Below are 25,186 nucleotides of genomic sequence, written 5' to 3' on the forward strand. Positions count from 1 at the left end.
TCCTTTTTTTTTAATTTTTTTTTAATTTTAATTAAAAAATAAATCTATGTAGGCATCTAAGGTGGAACACTATTAAAAGGAGAAACCGAAATTTAGGAATTAAATGAGATGCGTTATACACACATGCAGCAATAGTTCAGGCACGCAGGAAGATTCTGTGCTTACAGGCACTCCAGAGATGTGGATGTGCACACACCTACCTGTTCATCAGAAATCCTGCATTTGAATTTCATGTGATTTCTATTGTCTTTTGAATTTTTTATATTTCTGTGCCAGAAAAATAGGAACAGAATGGCACAGTGCTCTCTTTTAAAAATATTTAAATATGCCTATGCGTCTCTCCTGGGTCTTTACTTTGCAGCTTCTCAAACTGTTAAATTAACAGGGATTTTTTCAGTATGCACTTGTAGGATTTTAACACATTTCTCCACTGGAAAAGTTATTTCATGGAAATAAAATCTGAAGATAGCTGCACCTTTTTATCCGGTGCTGTGTTTTAAAGAACTTAATAGCCTCTCAGTATTTTTAATGCCTGTGATATTACACAGCTAACAAACAATTTCAGAATTCAGTTACCACAATTAGGAATTTGAAGCAGGTGGCACAATAATGGGGCTTTTTCATTTCATTTATTAGAAGGGGGAGGAAAAAGCCCAGCAACGCAGAGCTTCATTTATTTTCATCAGCTCCACAGTAAGAGCATGGCAATTTGCAACACCAGAATCATTTCAAGTACAGCTTTGCATACATCATTCATTTCTTTAGTTTTAAAAGCTTCTTATCGCTCAACCAAAATTTGAAAAGATAATTTCCTGTCTAAAGTCCAATATGGTCTGTGCATCCTGCGTGCTTTTTAACACTATGTTGGCTTCCTTGGTAAGCAGATGGAGCGCCGGCGTTACCGCTGCGTGACCCCCAGGTGAGTGTGACCCTGCCGATGTGTGCCCGTGTGGAAAGCACCCCCAGGCGAGGGCTTGGCTTGAAAGCCAGCTCCCAGTTCAGAGTTTGCCTCGCGTTCCTGAGTGCTGGGAGAGCTTTAATTTCATTTTGCTCCAGTCCTGAGCCCCGCTGCTGGAGCAGTGGGCTCCTGAGAGGGGCACGAGTTGGACGCAGCGATGCGACCAGCGACGGCAGCCGGTCCTGCTCTGGCCCAGGCAGCACGGCGGCTCTATGCCTGCTCCGTGCCACCTCTCCGGCCACCCCTGGGTGCAGTGCTGGCTGCTGGGACCTGAAGTCACTCCACCAGGAGTCACTCTGTGGGCATCTCCGCCACCATGATGCTTGCATGCTGCCTCGAGAACAACAAGGCTTTGTTGTGCGTGTGCCAAAAGAGAGGTGTTTTGTTTATTGGACATGTGGTAATAGTATGGGGCAAAAAGACATGTTTTGCTGTGTGTCAGAAGGGTGCACTGTTTTAAATAAAACAGAGGCCTTGAAACAGGGCCCTGGTGCTGCTCCTGGTGGTCCTTGCACCCATGAATTGTCTCACAACTCGGAAATCAATTCGGTGCTTCAACAGCAACCACTGTTGCAGAACTTAAGTGACTATTGCTTCCTGCTGTCCATTTGGAAGTGAGAAGCCCATTTAGGTCACTGGCAATCCTTTTTAGAAGCTTTCCTCTGGTTCACAGCACAGCCAACAACTGGGTTTGGAAGCAGCCTCTGCCTGGGCTTTGATGCCATCTTGCACCGTGGGCGCTGTGAAGCTGAAGTGGTTTGTATTTGCTACTGGGCTAAACACCCAAGCAAAGATAGCTCCTTAATGCAGCAGAGAGGATCTGTCAAATACAACACCATATTAAGTAATTAACAGGGTTGTCGGGCTGAGCTTATTGCCTACTGTTTACCATTTAATCATTTCTCTGTTTGCAAGGTTTCTAGGAAATAAGACAGCTAAGTTCCTTGCCTTAGCATGTCAGCACTGTATATGGGAGATGGAAACACAATGCTACAGATCTGCTCATGAAGAGGATTGTATCAGACATTCCTAGTTTGAGGAGATGCAGTGTTTTAGTGGTGGTGTTTTAGTGTACTCTCGTATGGCCCCATGCACAAACGTTGTAATTCTTTGCACGTATGTATACTTGCCAATAAGCATTCCTGGAAATATTCTCCTTTTGCCCAGCCGCTGTTGCTATTGAAACAGGTAGGGAATATTGGTGATAACGTAAAAAAGGAAAAAAAAAACCACGTGATTCTTAGCTCAGCCTGTAGAAACTGTCTTGTGCAGAGGCACGGGAGGGTAATTTCTGTGCACAGTCGTAGCCTTCAGGGTTATTTGTGCCAGCAGCCCCAAGGCGGCTCCACGAGCCCTGGCAGAAGGAGGGCGGCCACAGCCCAGACCTCAGGTTCTGCAGCCCCAAAGAGCAGACGGCCATCCCTGGCTGCACCCCTCTGCTGGCACTGGTATCTGCTCTTTGACATAAACGAACACTCGACTGCCTTTCCCTGTGCTGGAGGAATGTGACAGCCCCTGATGGCTCGCTTTAGATTGACACGGACCCAGCACACCGTCTGCTGTCTCAGTGTGGTTCACTACAGCACTGCGGTGATGGCTGGGTTACATGGAAATGCTAAGCGCAGCTCTGAAACTGGGTGAGGCTGGGGAGTCCATTTACATTTAGGTATTTCTGAATGCCTTGTATGCTGAATAGCCTGATTAAACTAACCTGTCATGGAGACAGCAAACCACACCATCCACTTTCTTTGTAAACCGTCTCTCCATGTTCAGACAGCACAAAGAGATCTTAAACAGAGTATACAGGCATTGCTAACTACCATGTATATCAATACCACCACCAAGACTTTCGAGTTAGCAAGTTGCTTGAGCAATTTCCCTGCCTCCTTGCTGCAGTTCTTTAGGATGAAGATGAGGTTCTGAAGACCTGAACGGATTCTCCCACCGGGACAAGGTGCTGTGCAATTGCACAAGGGCAATACCAGAGGGCTGATGCCTTCTGGCAACATATCGGCTACGGACACCAGCCTCAGTAGGCAGAGATAGTCATGAGTGAAGGAAAATTGTCCATTGAGTGAGGCATCATCACAAAAGGAACAGACATTGCAAACTTCAGCCCCAGTCTGAAGCAGGACCCCAGGCCTCATTTCGTTCCCCAGCTACAAAGCGGAGATGATTTTACCAGTCATCAAATGACGTAATTTCTGAGCATTACTGAAATAAGGGGATATGTTTCTAAGATAGATGAATGGACAGATGGTTTACAGGGACATCCTGCCCACCTGTTGCAGAATGTGCCTGAGCCTACCACAGCTGTGTTGAATTATTTGCAAAGTGTAAAAACTGCTGGGCCAACAAAACCCCAGTGAAAATGCTACGACACCACTAATGAAGGTAGCTCACTCATTTGCACAAGTCATATTTCTGAGTAGCTGGCAATTATTTCAAAAAGCTGTAGGTATGTTTAATGTTTGGAAGATGAAAACTCAGTTGTAAAAGCTCTTGAAAACCTGACGTGCTCTAGGCCACTGGTCTCCTCCAAACTCTGGTTGCCTTTCTGAGGAAAAACAGGTATCAGGAGTGCATGTTGTGACACGGGGTACACCTGCCTCATCATCTGCACATTGAATTGGCTTGCTGCCTTTACTTCAGAAAGGGAACATTGATTAGAGATTAGCTAGTACCCAGAACAGAACTAGTGGTTTTTCTTTCATATTTTTAATTCTTTATGACACCCTAGATTAGTTATATCCAGATGCTGCAATGATCTGTCTCAGCACTCGACACTGCATCAATATCGGTGCCCCCTGGAGCCTACAATGGTTCTTCATGATTTTTATACTGAGGACTTAGAGTGTTGTATGTAGCCTCTGTAGTGGTTTCCTAGGTGAGTTAGGAATTTTGGTCAAAGTAGACCCTAATGTTATACCAAATTAGCTTTTTAAGGCAAATGTTTTCCCTAAAATTAGTGATCATTGTGCTTTACCGGAGAATGGCTCCTCTCCACTATTCTAAAATTAAGATTACCTCTAATTTCTTGAAAAAAAGAGGTCTTGAGAAGACAGGGTTTTACCCCCTTTGAATAACATCTCTTCAGAAAAAAATAAGCCCATATGTGTTTTGGGTAAAGCCAGTTGTGCTTTGACACTCCCTTATATAAATGGTAGACAAGCAACACTTGTCATTAAGGGTGGACAAGCTGTTACCACAGCTTTATTTTCTTTTAGCGGAATTTTACTAGAATGATAGATGACTTTCATTGTTTTTGTGATCAATGAAGCATTTCCTTATTAGCCATGGATATGAGACACTTTCAGCCCTGTCCTTTGCTAGGTTAATGCAAAATATTGTTGCTTCATACATACTTTTTGCACAGCACTGCTGTTGCTTCCAGTGCATCAATCATGAGTTAAATAGTGGTATTAGCATTGTTTACTTCTGTTAGATGGTTTGTTGGGTTGCTGGACTAGGAATATCCTTTCTGGCTATTCTTTTGTTATTCTTTCCTCTCAAAAAGTTAACAAGAGGAGTGTTGCTACAGCCTCAAATTTATCAGTGCGAGCTGATGCTTGTGGATGCTATGCAAAGGGGCTGATTTTATTTAGGCATTCAGAAATTGATATCTAATTAAATTTTGAAATGAAATGTTAAAACCAGTGGGTGACAGACTGTCTGTAGGCGTGTCCCCTGAGGTGCTCCCTATTTTATTTGCTAATGATCTTTCTTCTTTGCCCATGCTAAGCCAAGCTCTACCCACTACTGCTATAGCACCATTATTCAGCGTTTAATGTGCTCACAATCTTTTAAAACATAAAACCCACTCACACTATACTTAATTACTGCCCTCCATGGCAATAAATTTTGCCCTTAATGGCATTTAAGCCATCAGTGTCTGGATCTCTGCTTCTGCATGCAGATACTTATCTCCTGCTATTTAAAATACTAAAGTATTGTTTTGCAGCCACAAGACTGTAGCATGGACAAAAGTGAAGTGATCTGGGATTAATTAACTTAATTCAAACTGTTACGACAAGAATTTTCAGAGGGTCAAGGTCTGACATCTGATACTAACCACTGTAGGTAGGAAAGCATGCACGTGTAAGAGGTGATGTAAGGGTAGATGCTCAGACTAAACACTGTATTTGAAACTTGGGCTCTTTGAAATTTTCCATTGGAAAATTGCCACATATTTGTTATGGTAAAAAAGGTGTCACATCAGGAGCACTGACAGATTAATAAGTAGATGCGCACTGATAAAACTTGTGACACCTCTGAATCTCTTTTCTGTCTATAGGCAGGACTCTGACTACCTGTGGGCAGGACCCTGCTAAACTTAATGCAGATCTGGGTGGAGTAAAGATACCAGCCTGCACAGCTGGTTTGTGGAAAGAAAAATTGCTGTAGAGATTCACTTGATTGGAATTAGATTACGTGCAGACACCAGCAGTGACTTCTTGAACTATCCCTTGATCATATTATATTAATGCTATTTTAACTTGCCTGCTATTTTGTTTTAAATTATACTTAGTGTTGCCACGATGAAAAAAAAGCAAGGCAAATAGGGGCTGCTTTGGAGAAGAATGAATGGATGACCACAAGAACTTCTTTGATATCGTAAGATTGCAAAATGAAGTTGAGATATGTTTCTCTAATGTTAGAGAAGAAACCAGCATTTAATTCTAGCAGAGGTGAACCTCTGAGGCATTAAGAAGAGTGACAAACTAACTCAGAGAAGTTCAGAACGTTAATTAAACCTAAATAAATTCCCTTCTCTTCAAAAGTAACAGAAAGGACCACGATGTTGTCTGCTATCATTATCATGAGTTAAAGAGTTAAAAGCCTATATTTTTTTTTCCCTCAACTCTCCTCTTTATTAAATCAATGTCAGGAGACCCCTTCTGTTTGACCTTAAATGATTAGGAATGTTTATTGCCTTCAGTTCTATTTGCAATATTCACTAAATAAATATTTTATTGTTGTGGGTTTTTGTTTGTCTTTTTTTTTTTTTTGTAGTCACTAATAGAAATCTCATATAAGGAAAGTGACTGGAGAAATGTATTTGCAAGCACGTGTAGTAGTTTGTTTCAGCCTGTGCCACTGGATGGCTCAATGTGTCATAAAAGAAATCTCTGCTAGCAGTATAAGTTAAATTCAGGTTGTGAGGAAACTGTTCCTCTAGGAAGATTTGAACATATTCCGGTATGGATATGAAGATCAGAGTGGCTGTGATGGTCATATTTTTGAGAACTGTGAAGTTTTCTCTTGACTGCTATTCTGTCACACTGCTTTTAACGACTCCTGTAAAAGAATGAAATAAATTCTTCACTGTAAAGAGCAGAAATGGCTTTGGATAACACAGTTTGCTTCTTGATACCAAGAAATCAAGAACAACAGGGGAACACTAACTTGGTCATTGCCAACCCAAAATTTCCCTGCTCATTGACTTGATGAGAAGCAGCTACATGTTGCTGGGGCTGCTCTTTACCACTGGCTTAAACAGATCAGGACCAAGGCAGGTGTATGCTGGAGCACGTGCCTCTGGGTGAAATAACACCAGCAAACAGGTAGATGCTTCAGAACAGTTCCTTGAATAGATAAGCTCTAAGACTTTGCTGCTATTTAGTCTGCCGTGATGATGCCAAAACTGAGAGCGCTGCTGCCCGTACTCTTTTTTTTTTTTTCTTTTTTCCTTTTCTTTTTTTTTTCATTAGGAATTGCATTGGGCCAACCAAACTATCCACAGTTGCTTATATGAGTTGGCAACTATCAGATGGTTTCTTACCAGTCTTGACAGAGCCAAGAGTTCAAATCTAGCCTAACGGAAAACTCTCCATGCTGCAGGCCCCCGCGCTGCCCAGTCCATTGTGTTTTGGATAGTAATGATGACAGTAAAAAGGAAACTAAGCTTGCTCTCTCTTGTCCTCCCCCGTGGACCTTGAAAAGCATAATGCTGCTTGTTAGAAATGTGACCTTTTCTTTAAGATGCAATATAATTATGTGTACCAGCCTGAAACTTCTTTTCTACCTGCTGTATCTCACTGAATGGTGATATATCGAATCCGCATTAGAAACCTGCTTTTGGAGTTGCTGTGTTTTGTGTTGATTGCCGTGTTGGATTCTGAGTCATAAATGTTACAACACTGACACAAGGGGCTGTATCCTGCCACAGAAGTGGCACAGTTCGGTGTGACTGAGTCACTGCTCTGACGAGAGGCGGCACTGAAATTTTACACGGGGTATTGTAAGTCGAGCTTGAAGTGCATTGGCAGAGCTGCACAGTAGCAGGCGGAAAGCTAGTCTTTGGTACAGACCTAATTTCACTTGTACAATTCACGTTTTTTCAAGATATTGCAGCCTCACCGTATAACCTTCTAAACTACATCCTGGGTGTAAGTGTCCCCAGATCATTTCACGCAGTGAAAAGGGAACAAATACAACTCTGAACCATTGCAAATGGTCAACGTAGCAGGTGCCAAGCATAGCATGTGTGGCCATGCTAAGAAAACTTGGCTGGGAACTTGAAGTTGGCAAGTATCTTCTACCTGCTGCCTTGTCTGCTTCAGTTTCCCTCCTTCCTCAGCTGGAAAATCCTTACTTGCTAGAGCAGTGGAAGACCTTTTAGACTGCTATGTCTCATTTTTTTTTTTTTTCTCCTCCTCCTCCCCCTGCTTGTCCTTTTCTTTTCTTTTCTAACCCGTGCTTATCTGCAAAGGCTTTCCAGTTGGCCAGGACTGCTCTCCAGTATTTCCAGCTCAGTTCTCCTTGCCCTCTTCTGTCTGGATTCTCTGCCCTCTTTCTGCTTTACCTGCTTCCCAACAACTTGAGTGCCCAGAAACACCAGGTGCAATTCTTCCGTCCCTGCCACCAGACCAGACCCCTCAGCTGCCCACTCCTACCTGCTGTCATTGCTGCCACTCGTCTGTTAAATCCCCAGGCTTCCTTCATTTCCAGGCAAATGTCCCTTCTGGTTCTTTCTTGGAACGTCTTCTGTGGTTTTGTGAATGTTTCCCTGTGTATATTTTTCATGGTGGTTTTTGATTTTGTGTGTGCGTGTGTGTGTTATTTCCTCTCTTGGTGTATGGTAGAAAGCTGAATTATTCCCATGTTCTGACCAGTGTGTTTATTCACAATTCACAATCAATCAAAGGGATATAAAATATTATTAGATCACACCTTTAATGGTTTGTATTCTCTCCTTGTTCACATTGCCTTGGTAAAAATGACCACATTAAAGACAGACAAATTGATTTTTATGATGCTACATTGTTAAGTTAAAACAAAACAACCTTGCGTAAAAATGGTGTTTTGCAAATAACTTTTCAGATGCCTTATAATAATTTGCATCCTTTATCCTACACTTGTCTTTCCACTGGGGGAATGTGCGATGTAATTGATTTGATCTATCCAGTAGAGGCTCTGGCAATCTAAAGATGTGACAAACATTTGCAGGACAAGGTTATATATCTTATTTGACCAAGTGCATACAGAAAGGGCAAACTTCCATGAATCTGAATTCCTCTTCTGATTCTTTTTGTAAGGAACATCTTTCTTGCATCTCATGCTGTGCATTACCAAATGTAGCCTCTCTTTCATATGACACTTAAAGTGGTCCCTCAATAACTGCACTTTGAGTAAGTGCTTAATCCACATTACAGCACAAAGATACCAGTACTGATGTGGAGGAAAGCATAGCTCTAGCTGATTATACAGGATGTACCTTCAGATCAGGTTTTTGATTTCTGGAGTAGGTGTTTCTGTTTTTTTGGGGGAGCATGGGAGCTTGTGTGCAGGTTCCTTGTGCTGCGTACCGTGCCAAAGCAATGGTGGGGTCCGGATTAGAAGCAGCGTAGCATCTATGGTGAATTGGCACTCCGTGGTTGATGACTACAAGGAGGGAGCTTTTCATCCCGGAATGAATGTTTGAATAGCAGTCTGCATGAGAGGGGGAGAGATGTGGAGTCTGCACTTGGGCTAATTCAGCTCTCTCTGCATGCAACGTCGAGCAAATGGGGCTGGCAATTCTGTGCCTGAACCAGGCAGACCTGGCCCTCTGCTACGAAGGCTGTTTCATGCTCAAACAATAGAAATACAAGTCAACAGCAAATGCTTAGGAAATATTTTCAGCTTTAAAGAAATAACTTAATAAAAAAGCATAAAACACCTGATGAGGTAATCTAATCTTTTAAAAAGTAGTTGTTCCCTCTTGAATTTTCTGAACTAGAAACACGGGCAAAGCAAGCTCTATTTTGGGGCTCTGCAGATAAATTATGTATTAAAAATATGCTATTACTTTAATGATCATTCTCCAAAGACTCTTCAAAAGTGAAGCAAAAGCAAAGTTTACATTGGTGAAGGACACAGGACACAATTCCAAGAAATATTCAAGAATGAGTTATGCAAAATTCATGAAACTGGAAGATTTACTCTTTTACTCATCAATTTTGGCCCAGCTCAGTTACTTTCATCAAGAGAGATGGAATGCTTTATACTTATAGCCTTTCTAGCAGTCAATATAGTATTGACTGTATTGCAGCCAATGTAGCCGGTGTGGTGATGAGATACTGACTGTAGTTTTCACAAGCTTTCATTAGGTTTGCTGTGAAATGCCATATTCTCATATTAGTCATCCTCCCTGCTTTATATCTTAGAAGATGCATTTCAAACTGTTTTTAAAGTACATTATTATTCAGCTGTTCACCAAAATAGACCAATATACATTATAATATGTTTACGAGGTGGCAGTCTTACAATTCAACAATGTAAAACTTGCATTCCGTCTGAGATAGCTACAAAATTGTTTCAAATGGCTGTACTTACTTTTTGGAGCAGGTAGTTCTAAATGAAAAGGTTGATGGCTGCAATTTGATTATTAGCAAGTAAAAGAACACAGATAGAAATATTGCAGTCAGTGTGTTGATATTCCATGGAGAATGAAAAATGTTTAGTGGACAGTTTAGAATAGTCAGTATATGGTGTCGTAAAAACTGCTGAACTCGCTTCTTTATTTATATCATTGAGGTAGGCTTAATACCATTTAAATATCTTCAAAGCCAGGCCTTTATTGGCAAAATTAGCTGTTTCAGTAATAGATTGCAAATACTTGGCTCCCAGCGTTTTTCAACTGAATACAAGCTATTGGCAACTGGGGAGGGACAAAGCTTGGCATGTCCTGCCAAAAAGTAGCCAGTCTGGAGGGAATACAGAACTCATCACCTCCTCCACAGGACATGCAAAGTGTCTTTCATGTGCGTGCATGGAGACAGGTTCAGGTGACTGAAGGGAAAGAAGGAGGTGATGGGATGTAAAGAAGAGGAGGAAATTTAACCTATTCTCAAGGCATAAGACGGGGAACCTACGTCTATATGCCCCGTCTCACTGCCCTGGTAGGTTCATTGTGGTAGAGCTCATTAAACATGTTTTCTTAGTTGCTACTAGTACGTTAGTTAATTCAATCCTTTCAACAGATGTCTGGACGAAAATATGAAAACTCAGCTAGAAAAAAAAGCAGATCTTATGAATAGAGATCTTAGGAGCTGTGATAATACCCAAGTGAAACAGTACTTCTCTGAATAACAGGGCCAGTACCAATTTATGGAAAATAAGCAACTGGGACTCTGAGGACAGAGTGAGCATGGAGAGAAGGAGCACATTTATGGTGCATCTCTTGAGGTCGAGGTGGAAAAGTGCTGGGATTATATGTGAAGTTACATGTGTGCTTCTGCAACTTCTTAAAAACCTCACACATCTCTCCAGTGAAAAATCCTCACCCAGCACTGGAAAGGAAGAAATTAATTATTGATTTGCTATTGGCTGAGAGGTTGTCTTAAGTTATCTAAACGCATTTAGCTAAGTTATTCCAGTGCAACACCTGTCTGGAAATATACAAGCAAGTGGCTTTTAAAGCAAAGAGCACCGGTCATGTGAAAGATGCCTGAATTAACAACACTGCACACTGAAGTACAGCACTTTTGGTGGTATTGAAAGCATCCCCTACCCTCACCTCCCTCCTCACAGTGAGGAGAACACTCTCCTGCCTCCAGTCCATTCATCCTGAGCCCTTGCTGCTGGCAGCACGTGTCACAACCGTTGCCAATTGTGACAGTTGTTTTTGTGAAGAGAGACAGTTGTCTACATAAAATCAGGCCGGGGTCTGCAAACTCATTCACAGAGGCCATGAAATAGTCATCAGATGGTAAAAATTACCTTCTTGGTTAAAAGACAAGCTCGTGTCCCAACAGTGAGAGAGATTGTATCTGACCAAGGCTCACCAGAGCCAGCCCAAAGCCTGTGTTATTTGTGGTCGGGGGAACCCTTGTGACTGCTGACAGATGGGTGCCCACCTAAAGGGAGCATCTCTAGGGGCATCTCATATGTTCTGAAGTGCTAACATAAAAAATATGCTCCCCGCCATACACCCAAAAGCAGGAACGTGGAATTTTTGGAAAGGACGTCGCTACGTACTATGGATGTCTCATCAGGAATGCAAACTGTTTGCAAACTTTAATCAAATACCCCAGTTTTGTGGATTTCCATAGACAGGACTGACTAAGAGGAGTTTCAACGCGAGCCCTTGGCATCTCATTTCTCTGCTGGTTGCTTCTCTAAATCTTGTGCTTACCTTATGGGCTGCAAGCCTAAAAGCTAAAAAGCCCCCATACAGTTGGTGCCAAGGAAGTAAATTAAAGCTATAGATTTTTAAACAAAAATAAAAATGACACGGACAACATTTCAGCATTTAAAGCATGACAAGAATGTGTACATTATTCAGTGAATGGGCAGGCAGTTGTATTAACTCTTGACGTTCTACCCGATGAGACATATTTGCAGGGTAAATGCATTAGCAGCTCAGTGTTTCTTTAATTTTTGCACAGAAGCATCAATTTTTTTTGTCAGATCACATTTTGTAACACAATATCAATCTTGCCATATCCATGTTCTAGACGGGCTGTAGGGATTCTGCTGTAATTATGTCAAAAAATGAAATATTTCAAAATCTGATTGACAGCTTGATTACAATAATGCATGTGATTAAATTCAGGGTGTGCTGGTGTAACGAAGGAGGGAATGTCAGTGGTAATTAACTGTATTTTTGTTAAATTTTGTTGAGCATTTCTTGCTCCTAGGTTGGAGTATATTAAAACCAATGAGACACCTAGTGGTAGGATTTTTTTAGAGTTACTCACTGCCATTTGGGACTGAGGAAACCAGTTCTTATGCAAATCATATATTTCGTTACATGTCATGTAAATTTTATGTAGATTAGTGTGGTCATGAACACCACAACTACACTGCAGAGCAGCCTGACAGGAAGGATTCCATGCTATGCCTGGGTACAGAAGAGTAGCAATAAGTGTTTTTATTTTTCTCCAGACAGCTAGTTTTGGGTAATAAAGCTTGCCAGAAGACAGAAAAGTGTAGATTATAAGATACACTATTTTCTTTTTAATTTTTGTGGTATGATATCTTATTTTGATGAAACATTCAATGACTTCTGCCCCTTCTACTTTCTCCAAGAAAGTTTGTATGAGACAATTAATCCACCAAATACTTGTTTATATGAATACGAATTAATGTTTTGTATGAAAAAGCATGTGATATGCACTGGTTTTCTTTCTTTCTTTTTTTTTTTTCTTTTTCTGAACAATAAGCTTCTTGGATAAAAACTGCTGTGTCCAATCTTACAAAAGGTCTCAGGTATTTACGGTGTTGTTTGGATGTACAAGAAAAATGTTGCCTATATGTTAAATCTTTAGTGCTCTCTCTCTGTAGTTCTGCTCTTCCTCCAAGTGTTAAACTGCTGGATAAAAGCAGAGATGGGAATCTGTTATTTCCTAGATTCCAGTAACTCCAGGTGCTGTGCCAGAGCACCAGGGGAGGAACGCAAGAGATCTGCAGCCTTGTGTCCTCACTGCTCTGCCAGTAATTTCTAACCTTGCTATTCGCCTGCCTGTCTCTTCCACCATTTTTACTGTCCGTTTACACGTCTCCCTTACAACTGCAATATCCATTCCAGACCAATGTTCTTTCTCCCCTCCAGCTTTTATTCCCTTTTAAAAGTCATTTACTTGTCAGAAACCACGTTACCTGTATTCATTCAATTTTTTGGGAGTGAGGGGACAGGTTAGAACAACTAACAGAAAGCTTTGGAATTTATTTGGTATTTACTGACCGTAAACTCTTTGAAGAAATGAAACATTTTTCTCTGTATCTGGGTAACATGCAGTAAATTTTGCTTGCTTGCACGATACAGATGGTAAAAATACATAAATAAAATGCAATGTAATATAATAAAGTGAAATATAAATATATAAAGCTGACATCCTCATTTATTTTCTGTGAAAGGAAACCCCAAGGAGATTGCTAGAGAAAGTAACAAATATATGGTAAGTGATTCTTTATTTTTCCCACCACACAAATACATTTTCAAAAAGTAAGGAAAAAGATGGTTTTTTTTTTTCTTTCTTTTTTTTTTCTATTTTCAAGCAACAGAGTTAATGCTGCAGTTGTTCAAAAATCTGCTGTGGAAAACCTGCAATAGCCTCGTGATCTTGGGAGCAATGGTGACGTCTTTAAGCAGCGGGAAATATGGAACTGCAGATAGGGAGTAATTATACAAGGTCTTGCAAAGCATGGAGCTCTGCCTGTTTGCACCAAAAGAGGGTTTAAAAATATATAACCTCATTCTTCCTTGCATTTTGCTAGTGACTAGTCACCATAAGAAACCACTATTTGATCAGTAAGTCTATTGCTAAGGGTAAGCTCACCTCATTCAAGAGATCTCTATCCTCTGAGCTACAAAGGATTATAAATAATAAGTTTATAGATTTCTGATTTCTTATTTAGATAGCATGCAGTGAGAACACCACTACTATTTAGCAGAGAAGTGTTTGGAGGTATGCTAATGACCACAAGAAAATTTCAAACCTCCATAATGTGCTTTAATCACCAGCTGGAGATCAAAAGCCACCATGTGATTTTATACAGCATGGGCAGCTTCCAGAACTGCCTTACATGGAAGCAGATCAATGGTAAAATTGGTAGATACAGCAAAGCTTTTGCAGTAAAAGCGTTTTATGTATCTTGTTCAAAGCATTTAAGTGCCTTTTAGATCACTGATTGAACCATAGACATTATAAAGTGGAACCTTTTAATACCAAAATAAATTTGCAGAGTAAAATTCCATTATAGGAAGAAGCATTGCACTGCAACAGGATAGATAATAATTCTTTCACATGTAATGGGATATATGAAATGTTTGATGATAAACAGAAGTTCTTTGTGTCGCTATAGTTAGACTGCCTGTACTGTTGTTTGTCTGCAGATGAATGTATCTACAGTGTAGGATATCCAGCGTTCCCCAGATAAAACGTGTGCATACCTATAAATATAACTTTTAACTAAGATGGGTGAAGACTTCCAAGACAGTCTGGGTGTTTATTTTTAAGTAGAAAAAAACTGCCTGCGCATATGAGTTTTGGATCTTGACCAAAGAAAACATACAAACCCCGTAGAAACTCATAAAAGTCCTATAATTTGGATTAATTTAATGCGCTTCAAACAAGCTCTTGCTTTAGAAGCTTCAAATTATTTAAAATGATTCCCTTTAACAGCTTCAAATCATGCCTGTTAGCATCAGAAAACTGCAGGAAAAAGTGAAATTTCCAAGTGATCTGGCTCTGTAGCGTTTCTTCCACACTGTTTTCATTAATGCCTCTAATACTCCATCTCTTTTTCATGAAATTAATAGGTACTCTGTAGAGTTTGGACCTCTTCCTCCCTATCATCCATTCCTCTATTTACCTATTCAGCTACTTAACGTGAGGAATGAACACAGAAGATATTTTCAAAGAACTGCAAGATTTTAAAAGACCATTCCTCCCTCTGCATCTTAATTTTGAATTTAATATGTTTTGAATAGTACAATTAATAATGACCTTGTGATTTGTAATACAGAATTAGGAGTCCAGAAATCCATTTCTTACTCAGGCATTGAATACAAATTTCCTTTGTTAAATCAAGCTAAACAAACTCTAGTCAGCATCTCTGTGTTTGTTTCTTCATTTGTTTTAAGGGCGAAATAGCTATTTGCTGAAGTGATTCTTTATTAAGTTCTTTAAGGACTTGATTCTATTTTAAAATGATATTCTACCTTCCTTTGGTGAGAAGAGCTGAAGTGTCAGCCCTATCTCATGTGGAATTTTTTAGACAGAAATGTAATATCTTTACTGAACAGATCAGTTTTCTCATCAAATTGGTTGAATATTCAAAATTATAGTTGATTCTCTCTGGGTTCTGAAGGAATTCATAAACAAAAATGTAAGGTCCTATCTAAGCAAATACAAAAATTAGTCCAACTTGTAAAGACAACTGGAAAGATCTTAAATGTGTCAAAAAATTATTTGTGGCTACCTTTTAATAGCATTCTGTACAATAGAGTTTTTTACTGCTCTCCTAAAATATACCAGAGCTGTGAGGTTACCGGGCAGATCATCTCTAATTTCTCTTGGAATATGTATTAATGGGTGAACAAAGACAACTCTGCGGCGCCGTACTGCTATTCTTAGGGAACGGTGGCCATCCTTTTAAAGATTAATAGAAGCACATTAAAGGAAAGAAAATACACCTTTCATTTAATTTGTATACATTGTCCCACTACGGAAAATAATATGAAATGTGAATGAGAGGGGAAAAAAAGGGAAAAAAAAAAAGTTGTTTGAAGTTGTTTGCATTTTTGCCCGGCGTCAGTACAGTCACGCCGCAGGGTACCAGTTGGATATGATTGGAAGTGTAACTTTGTGCTCTGTGGTGGACGTGAGATGAAGCGGCTGAGTCAGGATCTGTTTCTTGGGACTTGGTGGTGCCACTGTTTGAAAGAATCGTAGAATCACAGAATGGTTTGGGTTGGAAGGGACCTCAAGCATCACCCAGTTCCACCCCCCTGCCATGGGCAGGGACACCTCCCACCAGACCAGGTTGCCCAAAGCCCCATCCAGCCTGGCCTTGAGCACCTCCAGGGATGGGGCACCCACAGCTCCTCTGGGCAGCCTGTGCCAGGGCTTCACCGCCCTCTGAAACCCTTTGTTTCTTCTCAGACATTTTGTGACCTCTAACCTCAGGTTTTTAGCAAGACTTTTTGGGTTTATTGCTTTGTAGTTTGACTCAGACCTGAGAGAAGTAGACAGGGGCAGGGACAAAGGGGGCAGGAGTGTTTCTGGGGGGTTTGTGAGGCGTTTGGGTGAGGGCAGAGCGTGGGGATGGCTGGTGTGGGTCCTTCATGGCCTCGGCACCAACCCCCGAGGCCTGAGGGAGAACTGCTGCGCCACCTGGTCCCCCACACCCCACGGCCTGTGTCCCACCATGGCTCCCGGCCAAGGACACCTCCATCGGCCTGCCCAACCCCTCCCTGACGCGCTTCGTTTCACAACCGCGCCGCTTTCAAACAAAACCCCCAAACTCGGTGGCTTTCCGAACTACATTTCCCATCATGCCCTAGAGCCCCAGGCGGGGCGGGCGAGGCGGGAGCGCGGCGGCCAATGGGCGAGGCCGATGGTGGGAGGTGGGCGCCGCGGCGGGGCGGGCCGCCGGCGGGCAGTGCGGGAATTTCGGACGGGGAGGCGGCGGCGGCGGCGGCCGGGCCGGGGCGCGGAGGAGGTACTGGCGGCCGCCGCGGCCCGGGCGGGCCCTTTTTTCCTTTTGTTTTATTTTCTTTTTTTCCCGGGGACGCTATTTCGGCCTTGCGGGAGACGCCTCGGGCGGCGGGGCCTGGCCGCGGCCCTTCCCGCAGGGGCTCGGCGCCCAGCGGCGGCGGGCAGGGGCTGAGGCGCGGCGCGGAGGGCCCGGTGCGGCCTGCAGGCCTCGTGGCCCCCTGTCCGGGGCTGCTCCCGAGTAAACCTGGGTTACTGCCGTTGTCAGAAGGCCGCTGCCGCCTTCTCCGGAGGAATGAACTGTTGGGTAAATTCCCAGGGGTAATCACCCAGCTAGGTGGGGTTCCTGATGAATTTCAGAGCTGGTAATTTTATACAGTATGCCGAGCTGGTAGGCAGCCTCAAAGTTGGGTCACTTTCACGTGTGTGGATGTTTACTGTTGGTTTGGAGGTGATTTGGAGTGACAGAGGCACCTTATGAAGGGCTCCGTGTTCTTCATTGCAAGAACTATCTGAAGGCGCAGCATTTTGAGGAGAACCTGACCTTCTCTTCTGTTCAGAAGAAGAAAATGTATCTGCTGAGGACACTTGAGAATTAGTTAGCAACACAGCAGTTCCCCTTGTAAATGACTGCCTCCTTTCTCTGAGAACTGTGTTTTGAAGTTAGAAGGAAAAAAAAAGAAAGTTGTGTTGGTGTGCTTTTAAAAAGCAAAACCAAAAGCCCCACAAAACAACATATAAAGTTTAGATTGCCTAGCATGATGCAATCGTGATGAAGAACTTCTAATAAATTATGGTCTAACAATACGCTTATTCATTTCGTATTAAAAAAATAATCTGTTTCTTACAAAAAGAACTGTAAGACCTCATTTTCCATATTATTTGTTAGCTGTCAATCTCTGGGAGCTGAGATTATAGCAGTACTCAAAAATGTGAGAAGATAGTAGTGAGCAAAGACTTTCTTGCATATACCGGACACACAAATTGTGGCTGGTCCATGTACCCCTTGGTATTGCAAGTCACTGCTGCTTCAGGTACGTTTTTATGTGTTCCTTCCTGTGAAGCAGTCCTGCAGCGCTCAGAAGTTTTCAGGTGTCATGTTCTTTCTCTCCTGCTCCCTGAGTGAAAACATTCCTTTTGTTTCTGCTCGTCTTTATTTCCTTTTTTTCAGGCAGAGCTAGGTGTGTTGCTGTGACTGATGAGCAGTATTAATGATGCGCAGACTTCAGGTCTTGCCAGGCCTACGTGTTCATGAAAAGGAGCACAGGTCAGCAACGTGCCTTGTCAGCGCTGAGAACGAGAATAGGTCCTACTGAGATAAACAACCATGAAAACGACAATTTCCAGAGAATAAAAGGAGAAGATCAGAAAGAAACCAGTCAGACTTGTCACGCAGCAGAAATGCGTCCTTCAAAATAAATTTGATTTATATTAATTACAAAGTTTTATTGAGAACGGATGCCACCGCCAGTTGAGAAGTGGCTATTCATATTTATTCTAAGAGTTCAAGTGTAGCTAGAGTAGCAAGCGTTGCAGACACATTTGTAAAGATAACACTACTAATGGAACTATTGATGCAAAATTGTCTGCATATCTCAAGTACGGTTTATTCAGTTTCTTCCAAGATGTTTTATTAGGTAGAAGAAGGAGAAATAGCCTTTGTGCTACTAAGAGGCTTTCAGAGAGAGTTTAGACAAATAGGCTTCTGTTATTCATACTTGTTAGAAGCAAGATCTTTGTTTTGCACATACTGTGACCACATAAAATGCTGCTGTTTACAATCATGCACCTTGAAAATTGTTCTTGTCAGATACCTTAGCTAAGTAGGGTCAGATCTATTTGCTACTTGAATGGTAGTATGGTACTTGACACGGGTGGCACTCTCTTCCCAAGGACTTCAGCATGGCTGCAGGCACTAATGAATTGAGCTTCACAATACCTGTGAGATAGAAGGTATTTCCATTTACTGATGGGGAAAGGTAATTGAGATGCAGGAAAGGTAAAGGTGATTTCTCTTAATGAAATTTTAAGGTGATTTTAGGGAAAAGTAGATGACTGTATTCCAGCTGTTGAAAGTACAGTAGGCAGTTCTGCATCACGTTTGCTGGTTCGTATGTTTCCTGACAAACCTCTCGTGTTTGCTGCTTTGTGAGGAACGCACGGAATGATACAATTTGCACTAAAATGTCATCATCTCGTTTTTTCATTATTTCTGTTGTTATTTTCAATTTTGTACTTGCACGTCGAAAGTTCTTGCAGCCTCCAGGTATTTCTGCTTTCAATCAATAGACGATCTGTGAATGGGTTTACGCACATACAAGTGAAAGCATGTGTGGCCATTGCTTAAATATTTCTAGGGATAACAGCTTTTTTGCAGTAGACTCTGTGCTTAGCGTTGTGCATGCTGCCCATTGAAAGCGATCAGTGTTTGGCACCTATGGCCTACTGATAGTTTGACCAACTTGTAAGTAGGCACGCTGCCATCTTAACAGATGGACATGAATATAGGCAGCCAGGAAACCATGTATGTGTATCTAGTGTAGTTGGAAGGGCAGGGTTCCCAGCTGGGGACATTCAAACTTATGTCCATTTTGAAATTTTGCTTTTATGGATGAAGGGAAGACATTGTTAAATTTGTTTTAAACTAAATACCTTCAGGCATATAATTATTAACCACATTGAATGATAACGCCAAAAAAAAGGGAAGCACTAGCTCCTTTTATACTCTTGTGGACCTATTTTAAGTAAACTTAATTCCCTTTCAAGCGAATCTATTATCAACAGACTTGCTGTGAATGTCAAAGATGTGAAATTTATCAATCGTTTTGTTTCACTGGCTTGCTAGCTTTATTGAAAAAGAGGTTGCAAGTTGTACTTTTACCGGACAGAGGATCAGGCCCTCCCAAGTCTCGCAGGGATGACGTGCAGTAACTCAGAGGTCAAGCTGCAGTCTCTCCAGTCCTCTTCATGTCTCTGAAATTGTTCTTAGCTTGAGACCTGTTTGCTCACTTCCTATAGTTTTGTACTCATTAGAAAATGACAGTGAATGCAATCTTGTCCCACATCTGAGTCCGTTAGGCAACACTGCTGCTTTTTGCACTCTGTTTTTTCTTAAGTGAGTCAGTCTTTGAGTTCCAAACTTTTTTTTATTTTCCCATTACCACTTTCTGAAGGCTTCGGTCAGCCCTCTGTGTTAATGTCTTTCTTTTTCCTGAAGCTGGGTGTCCTGAGAAGCTGCTTAGAAGTCTGCTCTGATCTTGTTGGCCGGCTCTTCTGAGCAGTATCAACATGTTGCCATTCCTTCCTACCTGTGTCTGTTCCTCCGGGTGCTTTGACACCATCGCATTCCCATTGGTATGGTCCTAGCTGAGATTGCATCTGGTGCTTGGCCGTGTCGTTTTTCTTCTGCAGAAAGTCTAGGGGAAGAATCTTCCTCTAAGACAGTACAGTGAGTATCACCTTGAAGATTAAAGAAAAAAAAAGATAGGATGTAAGTTAGCCTTAAATTTTGAGTGTAGAATGTCACAGTTACATCTTGACTACAGGGGGAAGGTTACTTTACAGAAGTAATCGGAAATATGGGAAAGTGATGCAGAATTAAAACATCCTGTTTTGTGATACCGAGGAGGTGTGTGCCGTGTAGGTCCTTCAGAGGACCGTAAGAACTAAAAAAAGAAAACTGATGTTAAGTAACTGCACTTAGGGTTATTGTACTGAACAGCTAGACTAATGAGGAAAAGAGATTTTGCTGTCCGGAAGCTTCCTGAATTATGTATTAATATTCTTTTCGGCTTACATAAGCAAAATAAAATACTAATCCCAACAGTCAGAACTTTATCTTTTATAAAATAACTGTGTGTGTTTGTATGCCTTTCATCTCCATAAGGTGGTGGGAAAGATCACATCTGTGTAAAAGCACTCATGAAGGCCTTTCATGCAAGTAGAGCTAGTGCACACCTTGCCTTACGGCCACATCTTCAGTAAGTTCTTTTACTGAATCAAAGCATGGCTCTGCAAAAATCCCAAACATGTATTTGCTCACAGAGAAGGCTGTTCTAGAAATCCTGCTTGTCTGGGACCTGAGGCTGGGAGGTGGCAGCAACAGTACTTTTACATCTCTGATTTCCAGATACGTAGCTGCGTGCTGTTTTCTTGGTGATCTGCTAAGTGCTGTCCTGTGACCAATAAGCAGACACTCACTTCTGTTGCTTGCAGTTGTACAGAAAAATAATTAGCAATTAGTTCTCTATTTTTCTGGTATTTTTTACAGCTAAGAGGAATCCATGAGAAATGTTGAGATTACTAGTGGTGGTGGTTTTTCCTTTTTGGTGTAACCATTAATACCTTTCTGTATTATCACTGAAGACTTGGACTCTCTGGTATTTCTTCACTAAGCAAATTAAACCCCAGGAGAGCTGATGAGCTGTGTTTCATTAGTTTACTTTTTCTAAGTTTAGAGTTGTGATTGGGTGTGATTGATTTCGTACAATAGATTCTGAGATTTTTCTAGCACGTGTTCTACAAAGTCTCCTCATAGATTTCTCTTGTGAAGATTTTTGCTGTTTGATTTTTCCGATGCCTGGAAAAATTAGTTATTTTTTGTTTATAATTCATGCCAATAAAATTGCTTGCTGTATTTCTTTTAAACGATCTTTGTAGTACCAAATTAAACAATCTATCCTTACGTGGAAATCTGTCAGAAGGAAAAACAAGGGTAAAACACTGGCATGTGAAGTAGCAAGGCAATAATTCTCGTCATCATGTAACCCGTGTTTTTTTTTTTTTCCCCTATTTTTCCTTTCCTTTTCTCCCTTCCTATCCTCTCCAGTGAAAATGCCGTATATTAAGAAGACGTCTGGAAAAAGAGCCCCTGCAAAAAGGAAGCTTGCTGAAGTGTTTGCTCTAGGGGAGGTTCTAACAGATACATCGAAAAAAGAATGGAAATTGGGTGTCCCTATAGGGCAAGGAGGCTTTGGACGCCTGTACCTTGGTAAGTCTGGTTATCTTTGGTAGTACTTTAAAATGGAGAGTGAGAAGTTTATCCTTGTTCAAAACAATGACAAATTGACACAGAGTATCTTTAGCAGATGTTTTTGACTACAATCAGAGCTTGGTTCATGTTCTTGGAAAAAATTGGCAAGAGTGGACACATGGTCATTGTAAGCATCAGGTTGTGCAAGGTGTTCCAGTAGCAGTCAAAGTGGTGGCTCATTCATTCTTCTTATCCAGGATCTTTATTTCTTTTCAGCAGTGAAAGGATGGTCTAATATTTGTTTAAATGAGATTTTTGGTCTGGCTGAAAGAAAGGATTTTTACGTGAGTGTCCTTATTTCACAAATTCTGAACTGGAACTGCCTAAGCACATTGCATGGAGACAACTGATCAGCCGATGTGTTGGCTATTTTTGACTCTGTGCTGATTTTGACTTCCTTATTGCATTGTGAATTTCTGATAGAAGTCGTATACTTCATCATGTAACCAACGTTTGGAACAGATTGCAATCTTGGACCTTAACAGTTTAAGGCATCGCCACAAACCTTGTCTTGCGATGCTCTTTTATTGAATTCAGAGAGAACTTCTTTTGGTGAATACTGTTCCCTATTTAGTATCTGTTTTGTACAGATGAACAGAGGTCTTGAGGATACCTCAGGGAATTAAAAAACTTGTTTTGTTCTTAGTTATTTTCCAAACAAGTTTGAAGGGATGAAATTTAAGGTGACTGTGTTAACAAGGTTTTCGTTTTCTGTGCACTTACATCCTTCCTCTTTGTGATGAGGTTGCATTGAATTCACACTGATTAAAAAAAATAAAATTAATAATCTGTCTTGGTTTCTAAACGAACAGAGTGCAGTGTAAGTGGATTAAGAAGGAAACGGGACCAATGGGTGGCTTCTTGCCAACCCTCTACTTACTCAGCCTTGCACATTGAGCTAAAAATTCACAGAGACTGGAGTTCCAGCTCTCTGAAGTTGTCTAGTTCTTGTGTTAGCAAAGCTTGCATTGTTCAAGCCCAAACCTGCCCTCTGTTTGCTTACTCATGATTTGCACAAAGCTGCACACCTGACTCCTGTGCTTGGTCCTTGCCTAACTTGATGTCCTTTATACCCGTGGTAATTTTTTGTGGTAATTTTCAACAGCTTGGTACCAAGAGAAAATCATTTTTGGATAAGTGACGTGACAAAAAAATAGAGAAATAGAGAGAATGTTGTTCTCATGTTCATACCCACAACTCTGTGTTCATCACAGTCCTAGAAAATGAAGGAAGTGCTGTTGACTGAGGAAAAAGCTTTTGAATAATAGAAAAAGAAGAGCTTTCAGTAGTAAACTGCCTGTTCTCCTGAAATAGAAGGGAGAATGTGGACCATGTCCATACAGAGTAGTTTTGTCATATATAGTAGTTCTCTTACCAAACCCTAAGATACTAATACAGGCTTTTGCTTCATTAATTGCACTGTCATTTGGTTGTCCATCCTGCATAGCAAATACGTGTATGTTATGTGACAGTTTCCTCTCATACTACTAATAAACTCTTCCTTTTTAACAGCTGATGGTAATTCTTCAAAGTCGATTGGCAGTGATGCACCTTATGTTGTAAAAGTGGTAAGACAGCATTTGAATCTTACTTCACAAATTGAAAATGTTTGTTCTAGAGTAGTATGTGTAATTTCAAACATCTTCTGGCTGAAAATAATGTAGTTTTAGTGTTTTGTTGAAGTGTGCTTTGTTTAAGTCTAACATTGAAAAGCATGGTGATGCAGAGGAACTCTGAGATTTGGGATTCTTGTGTTTGAGGGTGGATAGTGGAACATCAGGAGAGTTGAAAAAGGTTCCTGAAATGGATCAGATTCTGTTTCATTACAAAATTTTTTGTAATTTTATTTTAAGTAGCCCAAGTACAAAAAAAAAAAAAAAAAAAGATCTAGGTAGCTTTGGACAATTTCTGTGATTCAAGAGTGAGTCTGTGTGAACTGCTGCTCACCATTGGATGTTGGTAAGCTGACAGATGGCTCGGGAGTAGAAACAGCAAAACTTTGATTCCCAAGGGCCCCACAGATATAAAGTCCTTTAAATGTTTTATCATAAAATACACACACATTCTAATTTCTAGTGAATTAAAATGGCATTGATGCATAATTTTTTAACCTCAGGATTAGGTAGAAGAAAAAGCACTGTTGGTAGCTCAACTTTTTTAGCTCACTGAAGTAAATCAGCAAGTTCTTTTTATTAGTTGAAGTTTTCTTCTGTTCTAATATTAAACTAAAAAAAATATTTAACTTTGTTTGGCTTTATATATTTAACTTAGGAAAGAACATTGAAGTATTTTTTCTTAAATTTTGCTGGATTATTTTTTATAGATCCCGCTATTATATATGGTTCCCTGGTAAAATCATAGTAAGAGAAAATGGGAATATAGCAGTAGACATAGTAGATCCAGACCCTTCGTTATCTTGGTATGGTTTGTGGTCTGTGACAAAAGCAGATATCAGGAAATTCTACAGGTACTTCTCGATGTGAAAAGTTACTTCTTCAGCACAGGTCGGAAGTTTCATCTTTTCAATATCACTATGTGGTTTAAGAAATAAATGCTTTACTGTAATATCTGGCCATTTATGCAAATACGTTAATACTCCTAACGTTTTTCTCCCAAACTAAAAGATCAGGTTAATTTAGAATAAAATGCATTTTAGTTAGTATGTGCCTTTATTCTTGATGGCTATGTATGCTGGCCAAAGGGAGATTCGACAGATTTTACAGTGCTGTTTTTGATACTGTTAAAGCGCCCCAAGATGCTGTTGGTGATGACCCTCTTTCTGAAATGCCAGTTGCTTAAAAAAAGCACTGCTTACAAAGCAAATATCAAACTACCATGCTTTCAACATCCGTGTAGTGCTGCTGTAGGTGTTGGGCAGGAATTCCACATGGCCCAGGAGCCCCAGCCTGCGTCCTGCTCCTGCATGCCCAGCTGTGCTGTCCAGGGCAGGGAGCGTCCGTTCTGCAGGAGCCGTGCCCTGTTCCAAAGGCAAGGAGCAGACACCTCAGTTAACCGCAGTGCTTTGCCTCCTAATGCCAGCCTCCTGCTGAGTCAGGACAGTTGGAACTGGCCAGGAAGTACAGAGCCTTGCAGTTTTCATGGAGGAATGCAGTTTGACTTGATTGGAAAATCGTCAGATACTCATTATTTTACACTGTGCAAACCCGTGCACCTGCTTTTCTTCCCTCTGCTTTGGGCTCTGATTATAAGAAGAGTTGTCATAACTTTTGGGCTTATTTTATGCTGCATTCACTTTGTTGCAGCAATTCGTAAATACCCCCAGTTCTAATCCCCCCCGATGACCACTCACTTTTAATTTGTCTTTTATAATTTTGCATTTATGGCAGTAAAGAGTAGCCCAGTCCTTGGCTGCCCTCACAAATGAACGATAACATATTATGCCTCCACAGTCTAGTAAAGCACAACTACAGATAAGGGCCTATTTTCAGATGCCTGGGTGATTCCTAGTTGATCCAAAGCAAAGTGGTTAACAGCTTTGAACAATTATTAGCGTTTAACAAAATATGTGCTTCTATAGTAATGTTCTTCAAA

The 25,186-nt window shown here is 41.0% G+C and overlaps 1 protein-coding gene and 1 long non-coding RNA gene across 4 annotated transcripts in view; both read left to right on the forward strand.

Moving 5' to 3' along the window:
* The first annotated feature begins 703 nt into the window (after window positions 1–703).
* LOC308195283 lies at window positions 704–10,988 on the forward strand. The gene is made up of 3 exons (XR_013951389.1): window positions 704–919; window positions 1,632–1,714; window positions 10,535–10,988. It is a non-coding gene; the product is annotated as an uncharacterized lncRNA (long non-coding RNA).
* A 5,501-nt stretch (window positions 10,989–16,489) lies between these two features.
* Window positions 16,490–25,186, forward strand: part of VRK1 (VRK serine/threonine kinase 1) — a 33,940-nt gene continuing 25,243 nt past the window's right edge. The window contains exons 1-4 of one of the 3 annotated variants that reach the window (XM_080594317.1): window positions 16,551–16,609; window positions 19,820–20,050; window positions 21,431–21,592; window positions 23,147–23,202. In XM_080594317.1, coding sequence (XP_080450443.1) covers window position 20,050; window positions 21,431–21,592; window positions 23,147–23,202 — 219 coding nt within the window. In that variant the 5' untranslated portion in view covers window positions 16,551–16,609; window positions 19,820–20,049. Of the gene's footprint in view, window positions 16,515–16,550; window positions 16,610–16,696; window positions 16,910–19,819; window positions 20,051–21,430; window positions 21,593–23,146; window positions 23,203–25,186 lie in introns of those variants that run through there. The other 2 variants (XM_080594316.1, XM_080594318.1) reach the window with 2 other exon arrangements.

Source organism: Anser brachyrhynchus (assembly GCF_964034855.1).
Source record: "Anser brachyrhynchus genome assembly, chromosome: 5".
Taxonomy (NCBI): domain Eukaryota; kingdom Metazoa; phylum Chordata; class Aves; order Anseriformes; family Anatidae; genus Anser; species Anser brachyrhynchus.